The sequence below is a fragment of the Setaria viridis genome, chromosome 9 (assembly GCF_005286985.2).
Source record: "Setaria viridis chromosome 9, Setaria_viridis_v4.0, whole genome shotgun sequence".
NCBI lineage: Eukaryota > Viridiplantae > Streptophyta > Magnoliopsida > Poales > Poaceae > Setaria > Setaria viridis.
In genome coordinates, this window is record NC_048271.2 from 38,678,501 (window position 1) to 38,700,491 (window position 21,991).

Below are 21,991 nucleotides of genomic sequence, written 5' to 3' on the forward strand. Positions count from 1 at the left end.
CGAACTCGACGCTGTATGCAGGACGCCGCTCAGTGCTGGGATGGAGCAGATTTTGGGGGAAGCTAGGGGTGGCGGGGTCACGGGGATGGGGGTGCCGGTGTGGGAGCAGATGGGGGAGGGGGGCAGCCGGCAGTGGCGGGATGGGGGTGCCTATGTGGGAGCAGAGAGAGATACGGCATGGCGGCCGCGACAACGCCGCCTCGTCTAAGTTCCTTACTGCACCTCGTCGTCCTATTCTCTGCCAGCGTTGCACGCACGGCTGCCTACTCCCCACACCCTTCACCCTTATTCTCCACCGAGCAACCGATCCTATCTCTTTCTCAATCCCTCTTTCTTTCTTCTTCTTGCTCCACCGCCCAGAACAAAACTGATCGGAGCTCCGCCAGTTGATTTGCTTAGCTTCGGCCACCACCCACAGATCGCTGCCACAATCATCTCCTACACCCACCCAACAACTCAGGCCGCCCTTTTCTTCCACATCAATTGTTCCTCCACTGCTAGCTATGGCCTGAGCAAAGCACCCGCAAGTGGAGCCACGGCATGCTGATTGGCCATGTGATGACCAGTAGCTCGCGCTCCTCGACGTCAAGCTTCTACCTTTCATCTACTGCTACGCAGCAAGAGAGAGAGAGAGAGAGGGGGGAGGGAGAGGGAGAGAAGAGGGAGGGTCCTGACATGTGGGTCCCACCGTCACATGTCGTCCACGTCAGCGAAACCACAAAAAAATACCTGATGGCGAAATATAAATGGTTTTAATAGTTGAATGGCCAAAGATTCCTAATTTTGTGGTTTGATGGTCAAAACCAAATCGAGGCGATAGTTGGATGATCAAAAATAGACTTCTTCCAAAAAATATAGATCAGCCTAGGAGGAGCTGGACGATTTTTCATTAAGAAGAAGAAATAGGCATCAAAATTCGAGCTAGAGGGAACTCGAACCTGGATGGTTAGAGTGCACGATCACATCTCCCACTCTAACCAGTTGAGCTAGGCTCACTTCTTAAGATATGAGTTTTGTGTCTTGTCTTTTGATTTGCTACTCCATGTAGCCAAGAACAAACCATATTTGTAAAACTAAAAAAAACTTGACCCGTCGGGATAACCTCCCTGAAGGCATTGTAATTAAGGTAGAGCATAACCTTTGATCACGGGTTGAGAAAATCTTCGAACCCCGGCTTGTGCCGGCGAGGGGATTTTTTTTAATTCGCTTCCCTGAAAATTTGAGCATGATAGGTGCTACTCAGGTGCTCTAACCACCAAGCTAGAGGCTCTTTCGCTATTTATAGCAATATTTCAAGAATTTAAACCAAAAGTAATAAATACGGGATTCTGCAAAGAAACTTAGCATTACGCCAGTCAAAGAAAATATGTTAATTATATATTAGACAAGATTTGACACATGTTATGGAAATGAACCTAACAGACACTACGTTTTGAAGAACCAGTGCGTGCCATATGCTTGATAGGAGTCGTTCTCGACGCGTCTAGACCATTTAGCTGCCAAGAAATTCAGATGGAATTTGCTCACAGGAAATTGCGAAAACGGTCCCAATAAAGAGCATGCAGTACCTACAAATTGAAATGGTCCTTAAACAGAGCTATCAAGCAACTTGTATCAGCTTACAACTACTCATAGTACCCTAAATTGACATATATCCTAGGTTGATTAATACACCCGAACCATATACAGAAATAATACTCCAGCCCCGAAACAACAGACCTTAAAGGGGTGCAGATGGCCATTGCTGTCATGCCAACCCATGTTTTATAGGAACATGATGTGTCCTTCCTGCCTTCCAAAACAGGACCTACACATTTAGTATGGCCTTGGTCCCCATTTTATGTACCTCCCCGTGCCCTCTTTTTCCACCTGCCGTCGTGTTAAGGTTTCCCCCCCTTTGTTTAGGTGCACGAAGGCCATTGGAGCGGCTGAAAGCGGTCAAATGCGATATTGTGAACAAGCAAGGGCCTCAATTTAGCCATATAGGCTTCTGAAAAGAATGGAAACTTTCTTGTTTGGACATGTAAGTTTCTTGTGTCGAAGTGACAAGTCACGGTGCCCACCTCACCGGAAAACACACGTAGAACTTGGAAATCTTGAGGAGCTTTTGGGATTCACAGAATTAAAAATCTAGATTCTGAAATTTGAGTCAGAATCTGATCCGTTTGGATCCAAACGGACCCGTAACCGTCCGGGTACCAAACTTAAGGATCTAGTAGTGATTTAAAATTACCAAACTGTATCAATGCAACCTATGGTTCACATGCATGATAGTACATGTTGAATTGACCTGACAAGTGACAGGAGTGGCTATCCTGTATTCTTGCTGGAGTTTTTCTCCGTGCCGGTAGACTATTCAACCTAGGACAGACTGCGTATACTGACAGGCCCCACCTGGCTGATAGCTCTGTTTCGGGGCCACATGAATTTTAATATCGACGGCCATTCCATCCTTTCCCTTTCAGCCGACAATGTCTGCTTCACAGTCTAATTACTTCAATTAATCAAAATAAGTAAGCCCGAAACTCCGAATCAGTGGATCTGCAGACAGTTGCCAAGCACAAGGCGCATTTGAGCTACAGTATCCTGATACCTTGCAAATAGAAAAGGGCCATCTGTAAATTCACAAACAGATGATGATGTGGGACAGAACCACAGGTGCACGATGCACCGCAGAAAAAAAATGACCAGGTACTTGTAGAGAGAAATACGGAACATACAGTGAGCAGAAATTACAGCTTTGAGTTGACCAGACGACTCGTATATAGGATTCCTTAAAAAAATAATCAAAAATAGAAGCGAAGAGTTTTCCACACACAATTTTTCTTACTCAATTTTTTTGTTTGTGTCTGTCTACTATCTGTCTTGTCTGATTGAGAATTTCGCATCTGGTGCTGCCCGGTGTGCCACTTGGTTCGACATGTGGCGTGCGTGCGGCTTCAGCAGCAGAGTCAATGCTCACGGGAACACCAGAGGCCACCCGGACGTGCACGCGCGGGGTGATACCCGGTCGGCCTTTCGCTAGCTTCGGGTAATCGGGTGCGGCGGGGCCGATATGATGGCAGCAGCCCGTGGGCCGTGGTAAAGATTCCTGTCCGTAGCCTGCAGCTGCAACGAACGCTCGGCAGCCGCAGCAGCAGGCCGTACCGGACTACCCAGTGCCATGTCTCGTCGCTGTTCACGTCCTGCTCTGCTCTGCTCCGCTCCGCTCCAAAACTCGTCGCGCCGCCGGCGTTCTCCACCCCTGCCGCCGGCTGCTTTTAATTTGGCTCCGCTAGAGGCGCAATCGTGACGCCGCTGCATGACTGCATCCTCTATCGACGCGGTCTTTTTGCCCGGCTTATCCCCGCCCCGACGTCGCGCGGAGAGGCGACGACGGCGCGAGGAGGCAGGAGAGGCCTGTAAGCGGGCTTATTGGGCCGTGACGTGTGTTTTCGGCCGTTGGCAGCAAATATGTAAGACGGGCTGGGCTCGATAGAAACAACTGTGGATTGCGAGCGGTGACTTGGGGGTTGGTTACGGGGGATTAAAGTTTAAATCCTATCGCATCGAATGTGTCGATACTAATTAGAAGTATTAAATATATATTATAAAACTAATTGTATAAATAAAAACTAATTCGTGAGATGAATCTAAGTCTAATTAATTTATAATTAGCACATATTTATTCATGATCAAATCATGAATTAATTAGGCTTAATAGATTCGTCTCGCGAATTAGACTTCATTTATGCAATTAGTTTTGTAATTAACATATATTTAGTACTTTTAATTACTATATAAATATTCAGTGTGATAGGAACTAAACTTTAGTTCCTGTAACCAAACATCCCATCTGTCAACGGAATTAAGGAGGAGCCTTCGGGCTGAGCTAGGGAAGGTTTGGTGTATCAAAGAAGACCACCGCAGAGTTGATAACGGAAGGAGGCACGACAGGTGTGATCAAAGAGAAACAATCAAAATTGTGTCTACTTTAATAACATCTTTGTAAAATCTACTCTTAGAATAAAGTTGGTAAATAGAGGTAGCATGAAGTACCTTCCTACAATAGGGGATCCACACTCATTGTACAAGGGACGAAACTCTTTTAAAAGAAAAACTATTAATTCGTGTTTGTTTTATCTTCTTTATTATTGTTTGGTTACGGGTTTGCTCGGAACTAACAAATCCAAGCCGAATCTCTTCTGTCTCTAGCTTCTTCAACTTTTTATTGTGTATCCATCCCAAAACGTCTTGTCAATCCATCGTACAGACGGCTGAATTGATATCCGATGCTGCCATCCACCATTGCTACCGGACTATCACCTTCGAGTCTGTAGTCGAGCCACTGGGGTGGGGTCACTGCACGCCGCATCAAAGTAGTAGATTTCGCCATCCACTACTGCATCCCAAACCTACGTCACCGCTAGTTCGGGAGTTCGGCGGATAAAGATCGCCAGCGATGGGAACAGGCCCGGCTCTAACCCCCCCGGGGAATGAGGGGCGATGGCCAAGGGCCCTTCGCAGAGGGGGCCCAAAATTCTAAGTATATGTATACCTGCTGCAAACGACTACGTGAGGCAACGAGGCCCAAGCCTGCTAGTATAGCTGCGCAGCAATCACGTAGAAAAACGAATCATCGCTCGCGTCCGCCGTTCCTGCCGCCGCAAATTCAAGCGACGCACTCGCAGGTCGTGGCCTCACGTCTGCCGATCGTCGGTATCTGATCCTTATCCACAAAATCAAAACAAAGTTAGCAAATCAATCCCCTGTGCAAGTCAATCGGCAAAGGTACATCCCGCTCCGCTCTGCTCACAAGCATCATTATCAACGGAGTCTGGTTCTTAATTTAAGGTAATTAATTAATCGTACTAATTTCATTTTGATGCTCTTTTAGTTTGTAATATCCATGTTGTTTTCCAAGAATTAAGCATACATTATAAGTACTACTATCTTTTTTACGTTATAACTGAAAAATATTTAGATTAAAGGGCCCACAGTTTTCAGTTGCTTAAAATCCCTTGAAAACTTAGAGCCGGCCTGGATGGGAATCGTCATGACCGTCAGACCGGGAACCGGTGGTGATGCTCTTTTTTAGAAGAAAAGAAAATCGGGCGCAGTCATGACCCTGTCGGGCGCCGCCGAAGCCCCATCACCACCCAGACGCCCCAAAGAGAGGGGGGAGGTGCACCAGGGTCAAGATGAAACCGTTGGATCCCGTCAACACCGTGTTGGATCTCGTCACTGCTGCTGGATCCTGCCCCCGCCGCTATACCCGGTGGCGCCGAGCTGCTACATCCTGTCGCGTCGTGCCGCTGCAATCGCCGCCGCGAAACCGCCCGCCGCCACTCCTCGCCAAAAGCACAAGGCGAGGGGCAAGTGGAGGCGGGAGGAGAAGGGAGGCCGGGGAGGGAGAGAAGGGAAGGTCGGGGAGGAGATGAAGAGAGAGAATGGGAGGCAAGCGCACGGGGAAGGAGACGAAGGGGAGGCCTGGGGGAGAGAAGATGAGACGAGGAAATAAGACTCAGGGAACGAGAGGGAAGGAGAGCGGATTCAAGTTGTGTCGGTCAACAGGATTCAATAGAAATTTCGGGCCCAGTCAACCCCTTCACCAACAGGTTTTAAAACGAAGCGACGATGAAACTTCACTGCCGGTTTATGGTTGGAACCGGCGGTGATAGTATTTTTCACCGTTGGTTCACCTAAAATCGTTGGTGATAACTTGTTTTGTAGTAGTGATCCCACTTGTGAGGCTCCTATTCTTAGAGTTCACGTAGGGCCTCTGCAACACCACCTTGCGCCCGTGTTTGCAATGATGGCAGCAAGCCATTGGTGTTGATCTATGTGTCCCTCCTCACGCGACAGCACCGTCATCAACATACTATGGCTCCACGCACAAACAGTCTGGATGCACCATTTGACCCTACCCCTACACTCTCATTGGAAAGATTTTGGGGGTAATGAGATTCAGCATGTGTTGTTGGCGGCAACCCCCAAGCTGTTGCTGCTACCAGCATCTAGGTGCTGACACACTGGACCTCCACCTTGCGGGCACCGCAAACACCCTAGCACTAGCTGCCGTGAGCATGGAAAGGTGTCACCGCGGATGTTCTTGTGGTCGCATGGGCTTCCAAAGGTAACCTTAGGAGGCGGTGAGACGAGAGGAAGGACAGGGATGGGTGCCCATCACATCAAAGGCTTCAAAGCTAAACCGTTTTATTTTTTTTTTACTAAGTTCAGAGCATGTACATTTCTACGGCTCGGTGGTTTTATTGGTCATCTCATGCCATCATTATATGATTTTTTTTAAGAAAAACGAGGTGAGAGAAATATGCCATTGTTTAGTGAACCAATAAGTAATTTTAGGACTACAAGACAACTCATCCACCATTATATAAATTATTGTTATCGTGCAACTCATAATATTCTTTTTTTAACAAATTAATGAATTAACGTGGCAAAGAAACCATTATATATGACTACACATCGTATATGAAGTTGTTTTAATACTACGTGTTTATGTATAAACCCATCTACCAATTCGGCGGTGATACTAATTTAGAGTCTTAGATCTTTTGACTTATATGAGCCAAACGAGGCTGTGTTTTTTGTTGCTTGGGAAGCTGATTCTTATCTTTTTCTAGAAGCTTCCACTAATTTTCTTGTGATAACACTATCCAAGTTGGCTCGAATACGAAAACGTTCGAGTATCTTCTTGGAGAACAGGAAATCCCTGGCCAATTTCGTTTGGTGCCTATGGGGTGATTCTTGTCCGGCTTGGACAGAGGAACAAATGCGCCTGCATCCTCCGCCAAAAAAGAAGAAGCAAGCAGCCGAAAGAGGTACACCACAAGGAAATGCACGCGAATTTGATGAGAAAATGCACGCGAATCTGATGCTCAACCTGCAACTTTTTATTTTCAGCTCCACCACTCGCACTGGGCTTCCAAACACCTGCCTCACGTACTCTCTGACAAGCGGGGCCACTGTCCCGCCTCCAATAAACAATTGCTCCTGGTCAATCGTCAACACCAAGAACAATTAATAAATAACAAAAGGATAACGAAAAATAAATGGATGAATTTGATTGCATAAAAGAGGAAAAGTAAAGAGGCGGGGTTCGTCGTCGAAGACTCCCAAGTCCCAACCCAACCAAAGCCTTCCGGGGGAGCGAGGAGAGCTAATAGCCGCCACCGCCGCCGCAGCCGCCATGTCGGGAGGGATCGCGCGCGGCCGCCTCGCCGAGGAGCGCAAGGCCTGGCGCAAGAACCACCCCCACGTCCGTGCCTGCCTCTCTCGGCCTCTTCCCCCTTCCTCCTACGGCTCTCGCCGCCGCCGGATTCGAGTCTCGATCTGATCCTCTTCCCGTTCCGCAGGGGTTCGTGGCGAGGCCGGAGACGCTCGCCGACGGGTCGGCGAACCTCATGATCTGGAACTGCACCATCCCCGGCAAGCAGGGGGTAAGCACCGGGAAACACCCGTTCGATTCGATTAGATTTGATCCGGTTCGATTCGCGAGGAATAGGTTAGGTTTTATTGGTAATCATGCGAGGACGGGAATTTTGGGAAAACGGCTCTGTCCTGTGCTAAATCACTGTAGGGTAGAGTGTTGCAGAGATGTGTACCCCTTTTTTCAGTTCGTTCTATGGTGAATTTTATTTTATTTTAATTTGGGAACACATGGTCTATGTATTTTATCATTTATTAATTGTACTTCTTGTTGATTTGTTAATTTGCTTGCCTTTGGATAGTAGGAACTATGGGTTCCACATGTTCTTTGCTTTACTGCAATCTAGGACACTTATCAGGACTTTCAGGTCAGCACATAAGGATAGGCAGCTTGTCATGCTATTTGGGTTAGCGGTTCAAATATTATCTGGAAGTACCAGATTGCAACTGTAGAACTGTTTCTGCATGGCTAGACATTTGGCGAAGCTGCTCAGCAATGTTTAGTATGTCTTTCTTTTCTTCTGGTGTTTCATGACAGTGTCCAGACTGGAAGGTTTTAGGGATTATGTGCCATCGCCACAAATATTTCGTCGAATTAGCATGCTGATTACTGTGTTGTAGCTGAGAATCTTTGCATACCATGTTCCTGGCAAAATGTTTGTTTGTTTGTTTCTGTTTTGTTACCTGTATTTCTCCTTACAGTTTGTAAACAAGCTTCAAAACATTTATCTACAGTTATTATTCTTTGTTAAACCCCTTCTCTTTTGCTGATCACTTCCCACCATTCTGGAATTTGTTTGGGTCCAATGTTTTGACTTATGTATCATTGTGCTCTCTAACCTCTGCATTTCCTTGTTTTTCTTTCTTTTTTTCCTTCCTGTGATGAGATTTAGTCTTCAGCACTGTTTGGGTTTTAACTACCCTCTTGCTTCTATGCAGACTGATTGGGAAGGTGGGTATTACCCTCTTACCCTTCATTTCAGTGAGGACTACCCTAGCAAACCCCCCAAGTGCAAGTTTCCACAGGGTTTTTTTCACCCAAATGTCTATCCTTCAGGGACAGTCTGCCTCTCAATTCTCAATGAGGATAGCGTAAGCCTAGCTATTTCCAGGTTTAAATTGCATCTGAGTTTGTTCCAAAATTTCTGTTCTCACTGTACAATTTCAGGGCTGGAGACCTGCTATCACTGTTAAGCAGATTCTAGTTGGAATACAGGACTTGCTTGATCAGCCTAATCCAGCTGATCCTGCTCAAACTGACGGTTATCACCTTTTCATCCAGGTAAGAAAGAAACAATGAATAAGATTCTGCTATTCATTATTATTCTTTCCTCACAAGATTAATGAGTTTTTTCCCACAAAAAAATTCAGGATCCAGCAGAATACAAGAGACGTGTTCGTCTGCAGGCCAAGCAGTATCCTGCTCTGGTGTGAGGATGTTGGGATGCTAAAGATCCATGACCCATCCTGCACATCCGCATAATAGCTGCAACATCTTCAATTATGCATCTGAATATGGATTTGACAAGATATAAGTTTTCTGGAGTATTTCCCAGTGTAAACATGAACCTTTTGTGATCTGTAGATCTGGCATTGGCTTGAAACAAAATTGTTTCCTTAACTGCTGTAAGTGCTGGAGTGATTAAATTTCATGACATTCAACAATCTGTAATCTCACTTTGGATTTTGCATATTGTTAAAGAGATTCTGTGTTTGGGAGATGTATCATTTATGTACCTTTAGGCTTTTGTGCTCTGTTTGTTGTTGCCATTTCCAACATTAGTCCAAGCAGTTCCTTAACTGATGTTGCCATCCACCACTGTCCTAGAATTTCATGATGCATGCTACCATCCTTGTGCCAAGAATGGTTTTTCACGAAATGGCTGTAGTTATCTCCGATTGCATCGAACTTTACAGTTCTTGTTGAAGGTGTTGGGATTTGTCTGTTATCACGAGCATTATGCGGATCCCTAAATTTTAGGTTGAATCAACTTATATCAGTAATGCTTTTGCTTCTGGTAGTTGGGACTGTCCATGTTCATATTGATTTTCTGTGCCTAACTTTAGCCTCCAGAAATACCGACCCTCGTGACTCGTGATCAGTGACTCACCACTTAAAATTAATGTGGTCATGATTTGTGCCCATCAGGTCTTCCGAATAATAATTTCTGCCCATCCATGGAAGTATTTTGATGTACTACTTGTACTATTCAGGGAGATTTGACTCTAGTAAATTTCAGTGTTGCATTTGAATTTAAGGAAAGTTTACATCAATAATGCTGGCGTCAAACCCACCGCTCATGGACGGGGGCAACGCGCGACACGGTCCCAACTCTGAAATCTGAATGAACTTGAACTACGAGAAACAGAGGAAAACAACGAAACATCATAGCAGGGCAGAGCGCTCTCAGTATCACAGCTCCTGCAAACTTCTGCTACGGAACGTCGTGCCCCGCCGGCCTCTCAATTCAGGAGAAGTTGACGCGGGCCTGGTACGTGAGCCCGAGGCACCAGTTGGCCGGCGCGACGTCGGTGGCTACGACGGTCTGCCGCGTGGTGTAGGACGTCACCTTGAAGCTGAGCGACCGTCCACCGAGCTGCGCGAACGCCTGGTACGACGCGCCCCAGTTGTGGCTCATGCGCACCCATGCGCCGCGTGCGCCGCTCCTCACCCACATCTCCGCGACGTCGCCGGCGCCGGCGACGTTCATGACGTACGCCAGCAGCCAGTAGGGGTTCCCCTGGAGCGCGAACCGGAGGCCGCCCCGCCTCACGCACGGCACCCGGCGGTACATCACCGGCACGATGCCGGCGCGCCACTGCGCCATCTTCATGAAGGCCGGCTTGGAGAGGTCGAAGTGGGTGCGCGGCGGGTTGCACCACCCGCCGTTGTTGGTGTCCTGCGCCCAGTTGGGCGGGCACAGGTTGGTGGCCGTCACCGTGATCACCGGGGAGCCCCAGTAGCACCAGCGGGAGCCCGCGCACCGGATCTGGTAGCACGTCCCGCACCCGTACCCGTCCTTGAACAGCGTCGTGCTCAGCGCCGCCGTGTCCGTGCCGTACCCGGTCGCGTACAGGTTGCCGTACCCGCACGCCCCACCTGTGGAGGAAACCCGTAAGCAAAAACACCAAATGCCAAGAGGAAACGAGCGTGGCAGATAGCAGCGTACCCATGGTCTCAGCCGCGGTCTCGTCGCCGTAGAACGTGGCGTGCGCCGGAGTCCACTGCATCGCCGTGAACCTCGCGTCCGCCGTGGTGGCCGCACAGGCCAATGCGATGACGAGGGCCAACAAGATGGCTGTGGATGGAGAAGCCATGGCTCTGTTTTTGTTTCTGCTCGTGGCGTTCTACCGTAACTTGCTTGAGCAGCTGAACTCTGCAGGCGATGCAATGGCCAAGGGCTACTGCTGTGTATTTATAGCTTGCGTCGGATCAACCGAAGAGGTAGTTGGTGATGATTGGCAGGAACACATCGTTCACGACTTCACGCGACGACGTGCGCGCACACCGGCGGGCCGTGGACATTGGTACGGCTCGCTAGGCATACGTGCGGGCAAGAAACCGAGCTGTACTCTGTTATTCTATCCCCTTTTTGCCGGTACGGCGGATTGGATATTGGAAGTGTGTCTTCTCATCAAAATATTTTAACTTGTTGCGTCCTTTTAGATTTGGGAGAATGTTTTTTCCCTGTATATGGTTGACATTTGGTTCTGAATCTTTGGGTTTCTTGAGAAGCCGGGACACATAAAAATTCCATTTTATCCGGGAAGTGTCGGCGATAACGTGGGCATACTTTTGCTGCAAGATGTTATAAACTTATAATATGGTGAACGCTGCCGCAGCCGGGAGATAAAGGTCCCGAAATGATTAGAGTTTTGTTGAAGTGGTTAAATTTTTTTTGCACTCACAAATGGTCAACTACGTTGTTGTGTCAGCTTCATAGATCGAAAACAATTGAAAACATTTCTTATCCAAATTGAGCCACTTTACCCCAACCTGTAAGAGCTGTAAGAGCTGAGCTCGTAGAAAGCGTGGGCCGAAAATATTTCCGCCAAAAATCAAATTATTTTCTCACCCACGCATCCCATACCCGCCCGCTGTACCCGTTTCTGCCCGCCCGCGTTTCATCTCCGAAATCAGGCCTCTCTCTCTACCGTCATTTTCCTTCTCCACCGCGCACCTCCGGTCCCATCCGTCCGTTGGCGCTGGCGCGCCGCAACCCTCATGCCGACGCCGACGCCGACGCCCTCCCCCTGATCTCCGTCGTCGCGGCGCTCTTCCCATCCAGTCCCCATCCACTGATTTCGCCCCTCCCCCCTTACTACTCTTCCCTTCCTGTCGTCGCTCCTCACTCCGCGCTCCCATCCTCCGATCCTCGGCGGAGTGCGAGCACGCGGAGCCACTGGCGGGGATGGAATTGGAGCGGAGCACCTGCGCCGGCGCTGGCCGGCGTGAGCTGCGCTGCCGCCCCCACCGCCCGTGCACACGAGCCCGTGCAGGTCAACGCAGGAGGCAATTCAGTGGCAATTTCTTGTTGAAGTTTTGATGTTCTTTTGCTGGCCTGTTGAATGTTTGATTGTTCTTAATTACTTTATATTTGATAAAGGCAAAAGGAGGGACTAACTGCATGGTGGATCGGAGGTGACTCTCTTCTCTTCTGCCGGAGAAGAAATTCTATTGATTAACTGTATCAATAGATATTCTATTGTTTTATTTAATATCATTAATAATTGTGATGACATCAATACAAATTAGTCAGTTCTCGCCATTTTGAAACTTACGATTTTTTGGCTCTATAGATATAGATGACAAACAATAACCTTACGCTATCCTGGACAAACAATTACTTCTATAATAGTTCAGTAGGAACCTGAACCCTCTAATGAGGAAGAACAATGCTTGGTTGGCTGGTGCTTCCCTTCGTTGGATGCAAATGTGAGAATTTTCCAATTTTCGTTTATTATTGTCCAAATAATTGATGGCAACTTTTAGTGGTAACTCGAACCTGCCAGTTTGTATTTGTATTTTTTCTTCGACGGGTCACTGGATGGGAATAGACTTTCCCACCTGAATATGTTGCATAAGAGGGCAACAATAAGTGTCACTCAACGTCAGGTTACATGAACAGTAATACCATTTGTTTGGTAAATTGTTCATGTTTTCGTGCAATTTAAGATTTGCCCGAATAGCAGCCTGCACTGATGGCTGAGGAAAAAGAATCTCACGCCCATGACCAAGGTTTGCATTAGCCTATTACTTCTAAATATTTGTTATTTAGAAAATAAATTATAAACCCCTAATTGTAATAATAAAAATTTGTAGATGATTTGGTTGCTAAATTTTCAAATACCACGTGCATGTTGCACGTGCATCTATCAGAGAGGATTCAACATCCCCAAGATGCAGCACCTGCTGTGCATGAACGGTTGTGATCATCTGATTGACGTACTATAGTGGTCTTGTTTTCCCCACAAGTTTGCATTCGTGTCGAATTCTGACGCATTGTTAAGGGTTGAGGCTCGAACGCATTGTTAAGGGTTGAGGCTACCTGAGATGGATTTTCATCCCGATGATTTAGCATCAACCGAAAATGGAGGTCAGAGGTGGGCAACTGATCAGCATTCGCAGTAGGGGATGTTTGTTCCTAATCATACTTTGCCACAACTAACCTTAGGTAAGTTTGATCAAGTTGGTAGGTACTTTTTTGACAAGATTCTTTGAGCTCCACCTGTCATAGACATAAAACGTGTGGCAAGATTTTCTTTGGCATGGTAAAGTGTGGTCTCAAATTTTTAGCCACACTTTTTTAGCTTGCCCACACTTATCTAAGTGCGGCAAAGTATGACTAGCAATCAAACATGCTCTAACACTGAAACTAGGAAATGCGAACACTGAACAAGCAAGCAATTTTATTGTGGAGAAATGCTTATGTGCTCTCATTGCCTCATCTTGTTGCTATGGAGCATTGTATGTCTCAGAAACAGAACGAAGAGGATCAATGTTCAGAAAATCACAACTCGGAGCTCACTTAAACAAGAAAATCACCCAAACACTGCAGGAGACAGTGTCCATATCTATGTAGCTATAGTCTATACTCTCTCCTTTTTTTCCCCTGAAAAACGAATCCTCGTTGTAACCAGATGGTTCAGAGCCTTAACAAAGATGACTACGTGCTACCTATATCCATATCCGACTTCGGCTGATGGAATCGCGGCATCGTACTCGCAAGTTTACCAACGTGACATCTGCTGCATTGGAGGCACAGACATGGTATCCAGCGTGCCGTCCCTCTTGTCCATCTCGACCTTGTGCTGCGTCTGAAGATACATCGCAATGCCATTATAATTGACTCTTCAAGCGTGATAGAATGGGATTACCTGAGCTGACATGAAAGTGAATGTGCAATTACCTGCATACACGAACAAACCCTGCGCACAAAGAACAGAACCGGCACAAGGTTAGTACGAACATGTCAATTTGAATAAGCAAACATGGATTAGAGCAAGAGCCTGGAAGAGAGAGTGAGATCGAGATCCTTACGTCCAGTAGACCAAGTTAGACATGCAGGAGATGATGTTCGCGACCTCCGAGAGCTCGCTGTTGCCGACGATGCAGGCGACGAGGGAGCAGATGCAGGCGAGCTGCTGCAGGAAGAACATGAAGGCCTGCAGCGATGATGAAGAGATGTAACTGTTAATTACTCGACCGGTGTCCGGAACAGCTGCGATTACTAATCCAGGTGATCATCAAATTAGCAGATGCCGAATTGAGGCGGGCAGCACGCACGATGATGCAGTTGTCGCACTGTGTCGTCTGGATGTTGAACTCGTCCTGCAGCAGGAACCGGGTCGAGGCCACCGAGTTGCCGAAGCAGCAGAACACCTCGGTAGCGAGGCAGACTTCCGGGCACTGGCTCTCACCGCACCTGCCGCTGCACGGCATGTACCCGGCGCAGCACACGTATCTGAAACGAGCACGGGAGCATGGGGACGGTAAGGTTAGCAGCTTGACCCTGTGCTGCGAAGGAGACTACTGTCTGAAACTGAAACAGTGAAACACACACGGCTGTGATGGGATCGTGGAATTAACTGCGCGTCTGCTCGATGACAGAACAAGAAAGATAAAATTGAAGAACAAGTTTCGGTACCTTGACATGTCATTGTAGAGCGCGCGTCTGCGCAGCATGTAGGACACGCATGGGCCGCTGCAGATGAGGGGAAAACAGAGTCAGATATGCTGCAAGTTACAGAGTTCAGAGCAACGAACCAAAGCAGAAATTCAGAAGAATTGCGCCCGCCCACTCACCACCACAGTGACAGGCAGCACCCTGCAGGAGAAAAGGAAGGAAAATTTGCATCAGTTCCTCACTCACAGGAAACCAGCTAGCAGATCAAGATCATGCAAAAAAAGGAATGGAAGGGGGAAAAAAAAAGGAAAAGAAAAGTATGCTTCGCAGGATGTCGGTACGCACACGGGAGGTCCGCGACGACGGCGTTGGTGAGGTCGGTGTGCCAGACGTTGCGGTAGCTCTGCCGCAGCTGCATCTTCTCGATCATGGCGTCCGACTGCCCCGCCATCTCGCCGCTCGATCAGCCGCGCGCTGCGACCCCGGCCGGCGAGCACTCGGAAGCTAGAGGGAGACGACCGCTCAGGGATGGTTTGTTTAAGGGGCTTTTAATGTAACGTGTACCAGAATAGATCGTTATAATGGATGCATTGCATCGAGACCTCTGCGAGTGTATATAGCGTACAGACACTTTGGAAGGTAAGGTAAGTCTGTTCGCTTCAGCTTATCAGCCGGCTTATCAGTCACCGAACAGTGTTTTTCTCTAATAATAAATTAGCCGTTTCAGTTTTTCAGTCGGCTATAAGTTCAGCCGGCCAACATAAGAATATCTAAATTACCAAATATACTCTAATATAATATAATGGGTGCGCGACCCATTTCCTCTTGCGTGACGTCCCGGGCGGGCCGGCGGTCATCGGAAGCTTCGACCGGTCCAACGCGACGACCAAAAGGGTGGCGGCCGAGGAACGGATCGGAGACTTGTAGGGAGTGGGGCACTGGGAGTCTGACAACTTGCTTGGATTGAAGGAGAAGTTAGCAGGAAAATTCCGTGCGATTGCGCGTCCCGGAGCTGGCATCCAGCACCAAGGGATTTGATCGTTGCGGATGGCTTCTAGTGGCTCCACGGTAAGCAAGCACGTACTTCCTTCGTTTCCAAATTAGTCATTGCAAGAGTTAAAATATTTTAACCAAATTTATACAATAAAATACTAATACTTATGATACCAAATAGATACCATTAGTTTGTTTATTAAATATATTTTCATAATATATCTATAAAATGGTTTGACTCTAAAAAATTAAAATAATTTATAATTTGGAACAAAGGGAGTAGCCACTAGGCACAGCAGTACTAAAAACATACTAGTGATCGGTGCGCGCCCCTGCGCGTGTAGCTACATGAGGTTAATGTTGTGTGGTGTATAGAGTAGTAAAAACAGGTAGCGAAGAATTGACGGAATCATATTAGATAAGCATAGGTTAGCATATATATATAATACATATGATATTGTTCTAGATGACTTAGGACTATCAAGTTTTATGATAGTTGAGTTCAAATAGGCACAGATAATTTACAACACTTATATGGATAGGGAGAGGTAGTTTGCACGCTGTTTTTCAGATGGTTAATTGTTTTTGGCATATACGATACAAAAAGGAAGAAAGTTTATGATCATGTAACAGCAGATGCTGTATCACAGATAATAGAGTAGTACCATATATTCTCTTATAGGCTTAGGCGGACAGGTAAGTATTTTTTGTGGCTCGCCAAACATACAGAAAGTCCTGAACACAAGCACCTACGACAACAATAGGTACGTAGTTCCTGCCTTCCTGGACGATGATTAGGTAGCAAGTGTCATCGCAGACAGAGAGGTGCATCAACAACAGTTCCGCTGCCTAAATCTGCAAAAGAGATTTAGTATAGTCTGTTCGTGAAGTTTATGACACGGGGTAATGGTATGTGAAAAACTACAGGTGTTTGTTTCAAAGTTTTTTTAGTAACTGTTATCGATAGTATTTCCATGCTTTTTCCTTTTAGGCACGGTCAAAAAGGCTGATGGATTCAAAGCTTTCAGCATCAGGAGATCCTGCCTGATAGTGTTATTAGTCAGCATATATATCTATTTGTCACCAATAGATATATATGTTGGCGGAACGTTGGGCAGGCATAGTGTGAAAAAATTAGGTAGCCACTGCGCCATGGTTAATTAGGATTACATAATCAACAGAAACTTTGTTTTCACCTCATCTACGTACAATGCACATAGTAACTGTATCCAAACACAAGAAAGCATTTCAAAGCAGACACATTAAGGGATCAATTGCATTGTTAGTGATTTTCAGCGAACTAAGTATTTGAGCAAGCAAATGGGAACAGAGATTTGCAGGCTTGCCTATATAGACTATTGCATCCTTCATCAGCCCTTTTCTTTAATTTGCATCACTTCCTTGTATCCTAGTGGTGTAATCTTCGCAGGAAAGAATAGGGATACTCATCAGTCTTTAATTTGCTATTTTGAAGCGGATCGAGTGTCTGCATGTTTTGATAATTTGAATTATAATCTTTTTTCGTCACCATCTTAGCAGACAAAATGGCATTGCCATACATTAGATGTAACCATGATGAGACTGTTCACCTAAACCATAGCATTGTTCAATAAAGTTAGTAGATGGGAATTTAGAAGATCATTCGGATCTTGTAAGAAAATTACCATTGCCATAAGTAGCAGCTACCTTTATTTGATCAAAATATAGATCTTAAAAGTATTAGCATTGACTTGGATCAAAGGAAAGCACTTCTAAAAGGCCATGACCATTGTTTTAAGAGGCTCGAACTTTCTAGATACAGCTTTGTACAGTATCAATGGTGGCAAAAGAGAATGGTCCAGCTATGGGTTGTTGTGTGGAAGTTGATACCCATAGCAAAAGTTTTATGAATGTGAGTGCTTGACATGTATAACTGTTGATAAAGAAATTTGTGCAAGGATCCTTCCTAATATTGTAGGCAGACAAAAACTATTTTTATTCCTTATTTCCTTTGCTGAATTAGTATACATGAAATCCACATGGCTTGGTGGTTAGTAAAACATTCATCAGTCTGTACAGCATACATGTGATCAGCTGAAACAGTGTGAGGGAAACATCTGACCTGAACTGAGAAAAGGGAGATGCATACCATACCCAAAAAAAATGTCATAAAGTAGACATTGCATTATAACATCAGTGTGGCAATGTGACATGGTAGATAAAATTGCATATAATAACCACCATGAAAACGCTAACTTGAGGGTCGCTGTTCAAAATATATAGGTATACTACAGTTCCTATTTAGTGCATAAATTTAAAAATCATGTCCAAGTAAGTTTGTCTATAGAAGAATTATTGAAACAATTAAACTGAGTGTGAAATTATCCATGTTCTAGGATCATGTTACTTCATAACAACGCGGATGTTATGGCAGTATAAATGTACTTCATAGAAATCTGAGATAATACCCATATTACATGTTAGAAGCAGAATCTGATCGTTTCAGTATAGTTAGAAAAAAAAAAGCGATTTAGTTGTAGAATTTCAAGATACATTCAATCCAACCACTGGGAAACTGCAGCGTGCTCTGTTCTTCCATTCACAAAAATTAAACGCATACCTTTCTCGGCTGCTACAAATAAATGCGTCCCATGCTACTGCAGCTGCAGTACCTCGGAGCACCAAGGAGGCCTTTCACCGATCTTGACATTTGAAGAGTACTCATCTGATTGATCCATCTCTCTAATGCAGAGGGAGGGCTGGGATCAGCTGTTCAGCAGGTAGGAAGAAGTTTATTATTATATCCAATTAGGATTGCAAGCAAAGGCTCACTTATCGGTTAGTAAAGAACAAAGAGAAATTACAGAGAAATTATCTGCTATCACTTCAATTGACTCATTGCCATTATTGTCCTCCTCCAATCTTGCTGCACACTGCCCCAGCTGAACCATCATGATGGTCACTCTTTTTACAGAAGCCGCCTCTTAGAGCACATCCCTCGATAGGGAGCATTGTTATTCTTTGGAAACACTGTTCTGGCCTGTAAATAGTCCAGCATTGCTATTTAAGATTAATCTTGTAGTATTTCTACTAACCAGAAAGGCATGAGAGAAAGACCTATACTGAGGCAGAAACATAGAAGAATTACCAAGTCCATTGTGATTGAAAAGAGGTTATGCACATTCAAGCTAATATTGGTAAAAGCTAATTGTGCCAACGGAAACACAGATGTTCAGTCTGCTAGTAGCATGATGTACTCCACACAGAATTGAAATGAAATGCAATAGGCATGAACCCATGATTTAGAGGTTTCTTCTGCCTAGTTTAAAGAGAATGCTTGTATTGTCACACGAACATTTAAACTATGCAGTATTAGGTCTGGCATTACCATGAGACCGAGCAAACTACCTTTTTGCTGCAGAATCATTGTTGCATCAACCATACATCTCTAGAAATGCCTACAGCAAAACAAAGAATGTAGACATTACATGGAAAGGAGATGTTGAAAGAAATGCTAAAGTAACAGGACAGCTGTGCACCTAATGCATAAATAGGAAAACATGGATTGGATTAAACAGTGAGAAGCGTGAGATTAACTTACCAGACTGCAATTTTGAAATTATTGTTACTCTTCTCCATGTTCACACTGAAATATGGTACTCTGCAAAGAAATCAGATAATTTCATTAAGTGTGATCCCTTCCAGAGAACAGGGTGCAATGTGAGGCTAAATAGACTGTTACATTGCATCAAGCTGCTTGCCACCAATTTTTTTGTTACAAACATGGAGCGTAAGTTTACTTAATTTAGCAATACTCTAGAAGAGATCTAATGGGACAAATAAATGCGTGACAAAAAGCAGCATGTGGCATTTTATTTTCTGTGCAATATTGGAATATAATTTCACAAGCCAATGACTTTTGAATTCAGCTATGGTTTCAAATTGCAAATCACGCGGACCTTTGAAATTGCCACACATGATATTGCAAATGGTACTGGTTACGATCTTTTTTACATAAAAGTGTCACTGTTGCAGGTCTATAGCATATCAGAAATTGAGGTATCTATATAAAGGCGTAAGATGGACAGATATCTACCATTAAGAGCTGTTTATGGAGAAATTTAAGTTATATAAAGCTTTATTTCCTGCAATCTATTAAATTTCTTAGGGGAAATGCAACAATATAACTAAATAGGAAAAATAAGAATTCAGATGTATCACTGCCTACTATATAAAAGAGTAGTCTTTTTTATAAGAGGTTGGTATGTAACTAATGGTATCATGGAGCTTCTCTCTGATTCAATTGTAATCAGACATGAATGATACCTCAAGGATCTGGTCAAATATGTTGACCAAAATCCCAACAACCTGAGGATCTTACGAAAAAGATGGCCCTTGACTTACAGCTTGGAAATTGAAACTGTGATGCAATTATCTTTACCATCTAACATTCTTTGCTAACTTTAGTTCATCTCCCCATTGTGTGACAAGTGACAAAATGTACTATGAGCTTGGACAATGGAAGACAGGAGAAAATAGAAGCCGTGCAAGACAGCATAATACTACCAAGAGATGTTTCTTTCCTGGCAATTCCAGTGACAGCTTGTACTTACATGCCGGGGAGGGAGGAAGATATAATACTGGCCCCAAGTTAAACTGGGAGCGCTGCAATCCCTCTTCTCAGCAGAACCTTATCATTAAGAAGCAAAAGATGTAAAAGAGATAAAAGATTAGTCACACAAAACTCGTTGGAGCAGACGTCAATCAGTATGACAGGAAGAAAGAGAAAATCGGGAAGAAACAAATACAGGTGAAATAGGATAGGGAAAATAGAGAGCAGCAACTCCAATCCCTGCCGATGAATCTGCGCTTCCCAAAAGCAGGGGCACCAACCAGATCCGCATATAGGAAGGGGCAGAGGGAAGCCGGCAGGAGGGAGAACCTTGCATACAGGAGCAGTGTGGAAGCGTGGAAGAAAAGGAGAAAATTGGGAAAGAAGACCACAGAAGACATCCTTTCCTGCAAGGAGGCAGACGCCGGGGGGCTGATAGTGCGGGGCATGCCAGGCTTCCACGGCGTGTTCGGCGGCGGGGGGCGAGGAGGTCGCACGGCGGCACGGAAGCGTGCAAGGGCGCAAGGGAGCAGGTGAGGAGGGATGTCCATCGTATGCGTGGAGGAACGAACCCGGCTGCGGGCGGCGTTGCTGACGGGAGAGGCGGCGGCAATGGAGCGCGAGCGTCGAGCGGCGGCGGACCGGTGGTGCGCAAAGCGGCGTTCGGCTCCAGCGATTGGGAGAGGACGGTTCGAGAGATAAATATTTTTACCCAGGGGAATCAGGTGTTGACGCGTGGGATCGTCATCCGAAGAAGGGACGGATCATTCAGCCAATAACAAGAGCCGTAAATCAACCATCCGACGGTAAAAAAAATTTACGCTAACGTCGATAGCACGTTTGTTACTTGCCGTATATTAGAGCGAGCTCCTGCGCCTCATGTTTTCTTGCTCAAGTTCGTATGGCAGTCAATGGTGTAATGGGTCACCCACTCAGCCAGCGTGTCGCTTGCGGATCCCACCTGCAACTCTGCATGAACTGTGGGCTGTCGCCCGCCGGCGTTTCGCTTACTCCAGCCGAAGCAAGACACAGCTCCCCATAAGCTATGGCCATAGCTGGAGCTCGCAGTCGTTAACAGCGACATTTTCTTGTATTTGGGACCTACTAGGTTTTACACAACTATACAACTACATTTTTTTGCATAACTAGACCTTTTTATTTCGGTTTCAGAAGACAAGACGTCCTTAGATGATTTTCAAAAAAAAAAACGCATGTGTTTGGTTGAACAACCTAAAACCACATGCGGACCAAAGCAACCTCAACGCATAATTTTGTGAAGATTTGTTCCAAAGACAGTGAATTTTATGTGAAGTGTACTACTCTTATGTGATAAAATAACCAAAAGATCTGGTTTTGTGAAATACTTCCTCCATCCAAATTGTAGGTCATTTTGGATATTTTAGATCCATAGTTTATGCTATGCATCTAGATATAAGCCATTGTTTAGATACATAGCAAAATCTATGCATTAGAAAAATTAAAGCGATGTACATTTTGAAACGGAGGGACTATAAACAAAGAGAATGTACTTTTGTGATCGTTTGGCCAAGGAGAAGTGCAGGTTTGTCATTTTTATAATGGCTTTATGATATTTTCTATTACTGTTTTGTGTTATCATCTTGTTTTCTTCCTTACAGAGAAAATTGTCATTTTCTCTGAAAATTAGGGAATTATCATCTCTTTTTGCCCGGAACATTTAGTTGGGCTGAATCTGAAGCATGCGCGTTGGTCCAAGCATTTGGTTGGACTCTTCACAAGATTTGTTGCAAAGAAAATGTATTTATGTGATGAGTACTACTCTCGTGTGGTAAAATAACCAAAAGATGTGGTTTTGTGAGATATAAACAAAGAA

General features: G+C 45.3%; 3 protein-coding genes and 2 long non-coding RNA genes across 6 annotated transcripts; 2 read left to right on the forward strand and 3 right to left on the reverse strand.

The window, feature by feature from the left end:
• Positions 1 to 7,090: 7,090 nt before the first annotated feature.
• LOC117841030 (SUMO-conjugating enzyme SCE1) lies at positions 7,091 to 9,153 on the forward strand. Its single transcript, XM_034721595.2, has 5 exons — positions 7,091 to 7,258; positions 7,356 to 7,439; positions 8,368 to 8,520; positions 8,597 to 8,710; positions 8,800 to 9,153. Exons 1-5 carry the CDS (start codon positions 7,190 to 7,192, stop codon positions 8,860 to 8,862), a joined length of 483 nt encoding a protein of 160 aa, XP_034577486.1. The 5' UTR covers positions 7,091 to 7,189; the 3' UTR covers positions 8,863 to 9,153.
• A 494-nt stretch (positions 9,154 to 9,647) lies between these two features.
• Positions 9,648 to 10,949, reverse strand: LOC117841029 (putative expansin-A30). The gene is made up of 2 exons (XM_034721594.2): positions 10,599 to 10,949; positions 9,648 to 10,528 (listed from the first exon to the last, which is right to left on the reverse strand). The coding sequence occupies exons 1-2, from the start codon at positions 10,744 to 10,746 to the stop codon at positions 9,897 to 9,899; spliced, it is 780 nt and encodes a 259-aa protein (XP_034577485.1). The 5' UTR covers positions 10,747 to 10,949; the 3' UTR covers positions 9,648 to 9,896.
• Positions 10,950 to 11,215: 266 nt separating this feature from the next.
• LOC117838642 (uncharacterized) lies at positions 11,216 to 12,389 on the forward strand. Its single transcript, XR_004636661.2, has 2 exons — positions 11,216 to 11,928; positions 12,036 to 12,389. It is a non-coding gene; the product is annotated as an uncharacterized lncRNA (long non-coding RNA).
• A 932-nt stretch (positions 12,390 to 13,321) lies between these two features.
• Positions 13,322 to 15,252, reverse strand: LOC117838641 (uncharacterized). Its single transcript, XM_034718743.2, has 7 exons — positions 14,901 to 15,252; positions 14,735 to 14,756; positions 14,577 to 14,633; positions 14,216 to 14,393; positions 13,970 to 14,094; positions 13,839 to 13,857; positions 13,322 to 13,746 (listed from the first exon to the last, which is right to left on the reverse strand). Exons 1-7 carry the CDS (start codon positions 15,004 to 15,006, stop codon positions 13,660 to 13,662), a joined length of 594 nt encoding a protein of 197 aa, XP_034574634.1. The 5' UTR covers positions 15,007 to 15,252; the 3' UTR covers positions 13,322 to 13,659.
• A 1,422-nt stretch (positions 15,253 to 16,674) lies between these two features.
• On the reverse strand, positions 16,675 to 20,825 carry LOC140220062 (uncharacterized). Of its 2 annotated transcripts, XR_004636659.2 has the most exons (6): positions 20,141 to 20,825; positions 19,129 to 19,188; positions 18,936 to 18,985; positions 18,392 to 18,567; positions 18,148 to 18,296; positions 16,675 to 17,034 (listed from the first exon to the last, which is right to left on the reverse strand). It is a non-coding gene; the product is annotated as an uncharacterized lncRNA (long non-coding RNA). The 2 variants fall into 2 exon arrangements; XR_011897020.1 differs by lacking the exon at positions 16,675 to 17,034 and having other exon boundaries at positions 17,953 to 18,296; positions 20,141 to 20,823.
• Positions 20,826 to 21,991: the final 1,166 nt, after the last annotated feature.

Bases quoted from the DNA above. Each gene is read 5' to 3' on its own strand.
- LOC117841030 (XM_034721595.2), top strand. From the start codon at position 7,190: ATGTCGGGAGGGATCGCGCGCGGCCGCCTCGCCGAGGAGCGCAAGGCC. The intron at 7,259-7,355 runs GTCCGTGCCTGC...CCCGTTCCGCAG, and splicing joins GGCGCAAGAACCACCCCCAC to GGGTTCGTGGCGAGGCCGGA. The intron at 8,711-8,799 runs GTAAGAAAGAAA...AAAAAAATTCAG, and splicing joins GTTATCACCTTTTCATCCAG to GATCCAGCAGAATACAAGAG.
- LOC117841029 (XM_034721594.2), bottom strand. From the start codon at position 10,746: ATGGCTTCTCCATCCACAGCCATCTTGTTGGCCCTCGTCATCGCATTG. The intron at 10,529-10,598 runs GTACGCTGCTAT...TTTCCTCCACAG, and splicing joins GACCGCGGCTGAGACCATGG to GTGGGGCGTGCGGGTACGGC.
- LOC117838641 (XM_034718743.2), bottom strand. From the start codon at position 15,006: ATGGCGGGGCAGTCGGACGCCATGATCGAGAAGATGCAGCTGCGGCAG. The intron at 14,757-14,900 runs GTGCGTACCGAC...TTTCTCCTGCAG, and splicing joins CGTCGTCGCGGACCTCCCGT to GGTGCTGCCTGTCACTGTGG. The intron at 14,634-14,734 runs GTGAGTGGGCGG...CCTCATCTGCAG, and splicing joins TGCTGCCTGTCACTGTGGTG to CGGCCCATGCGTGTCCTACA.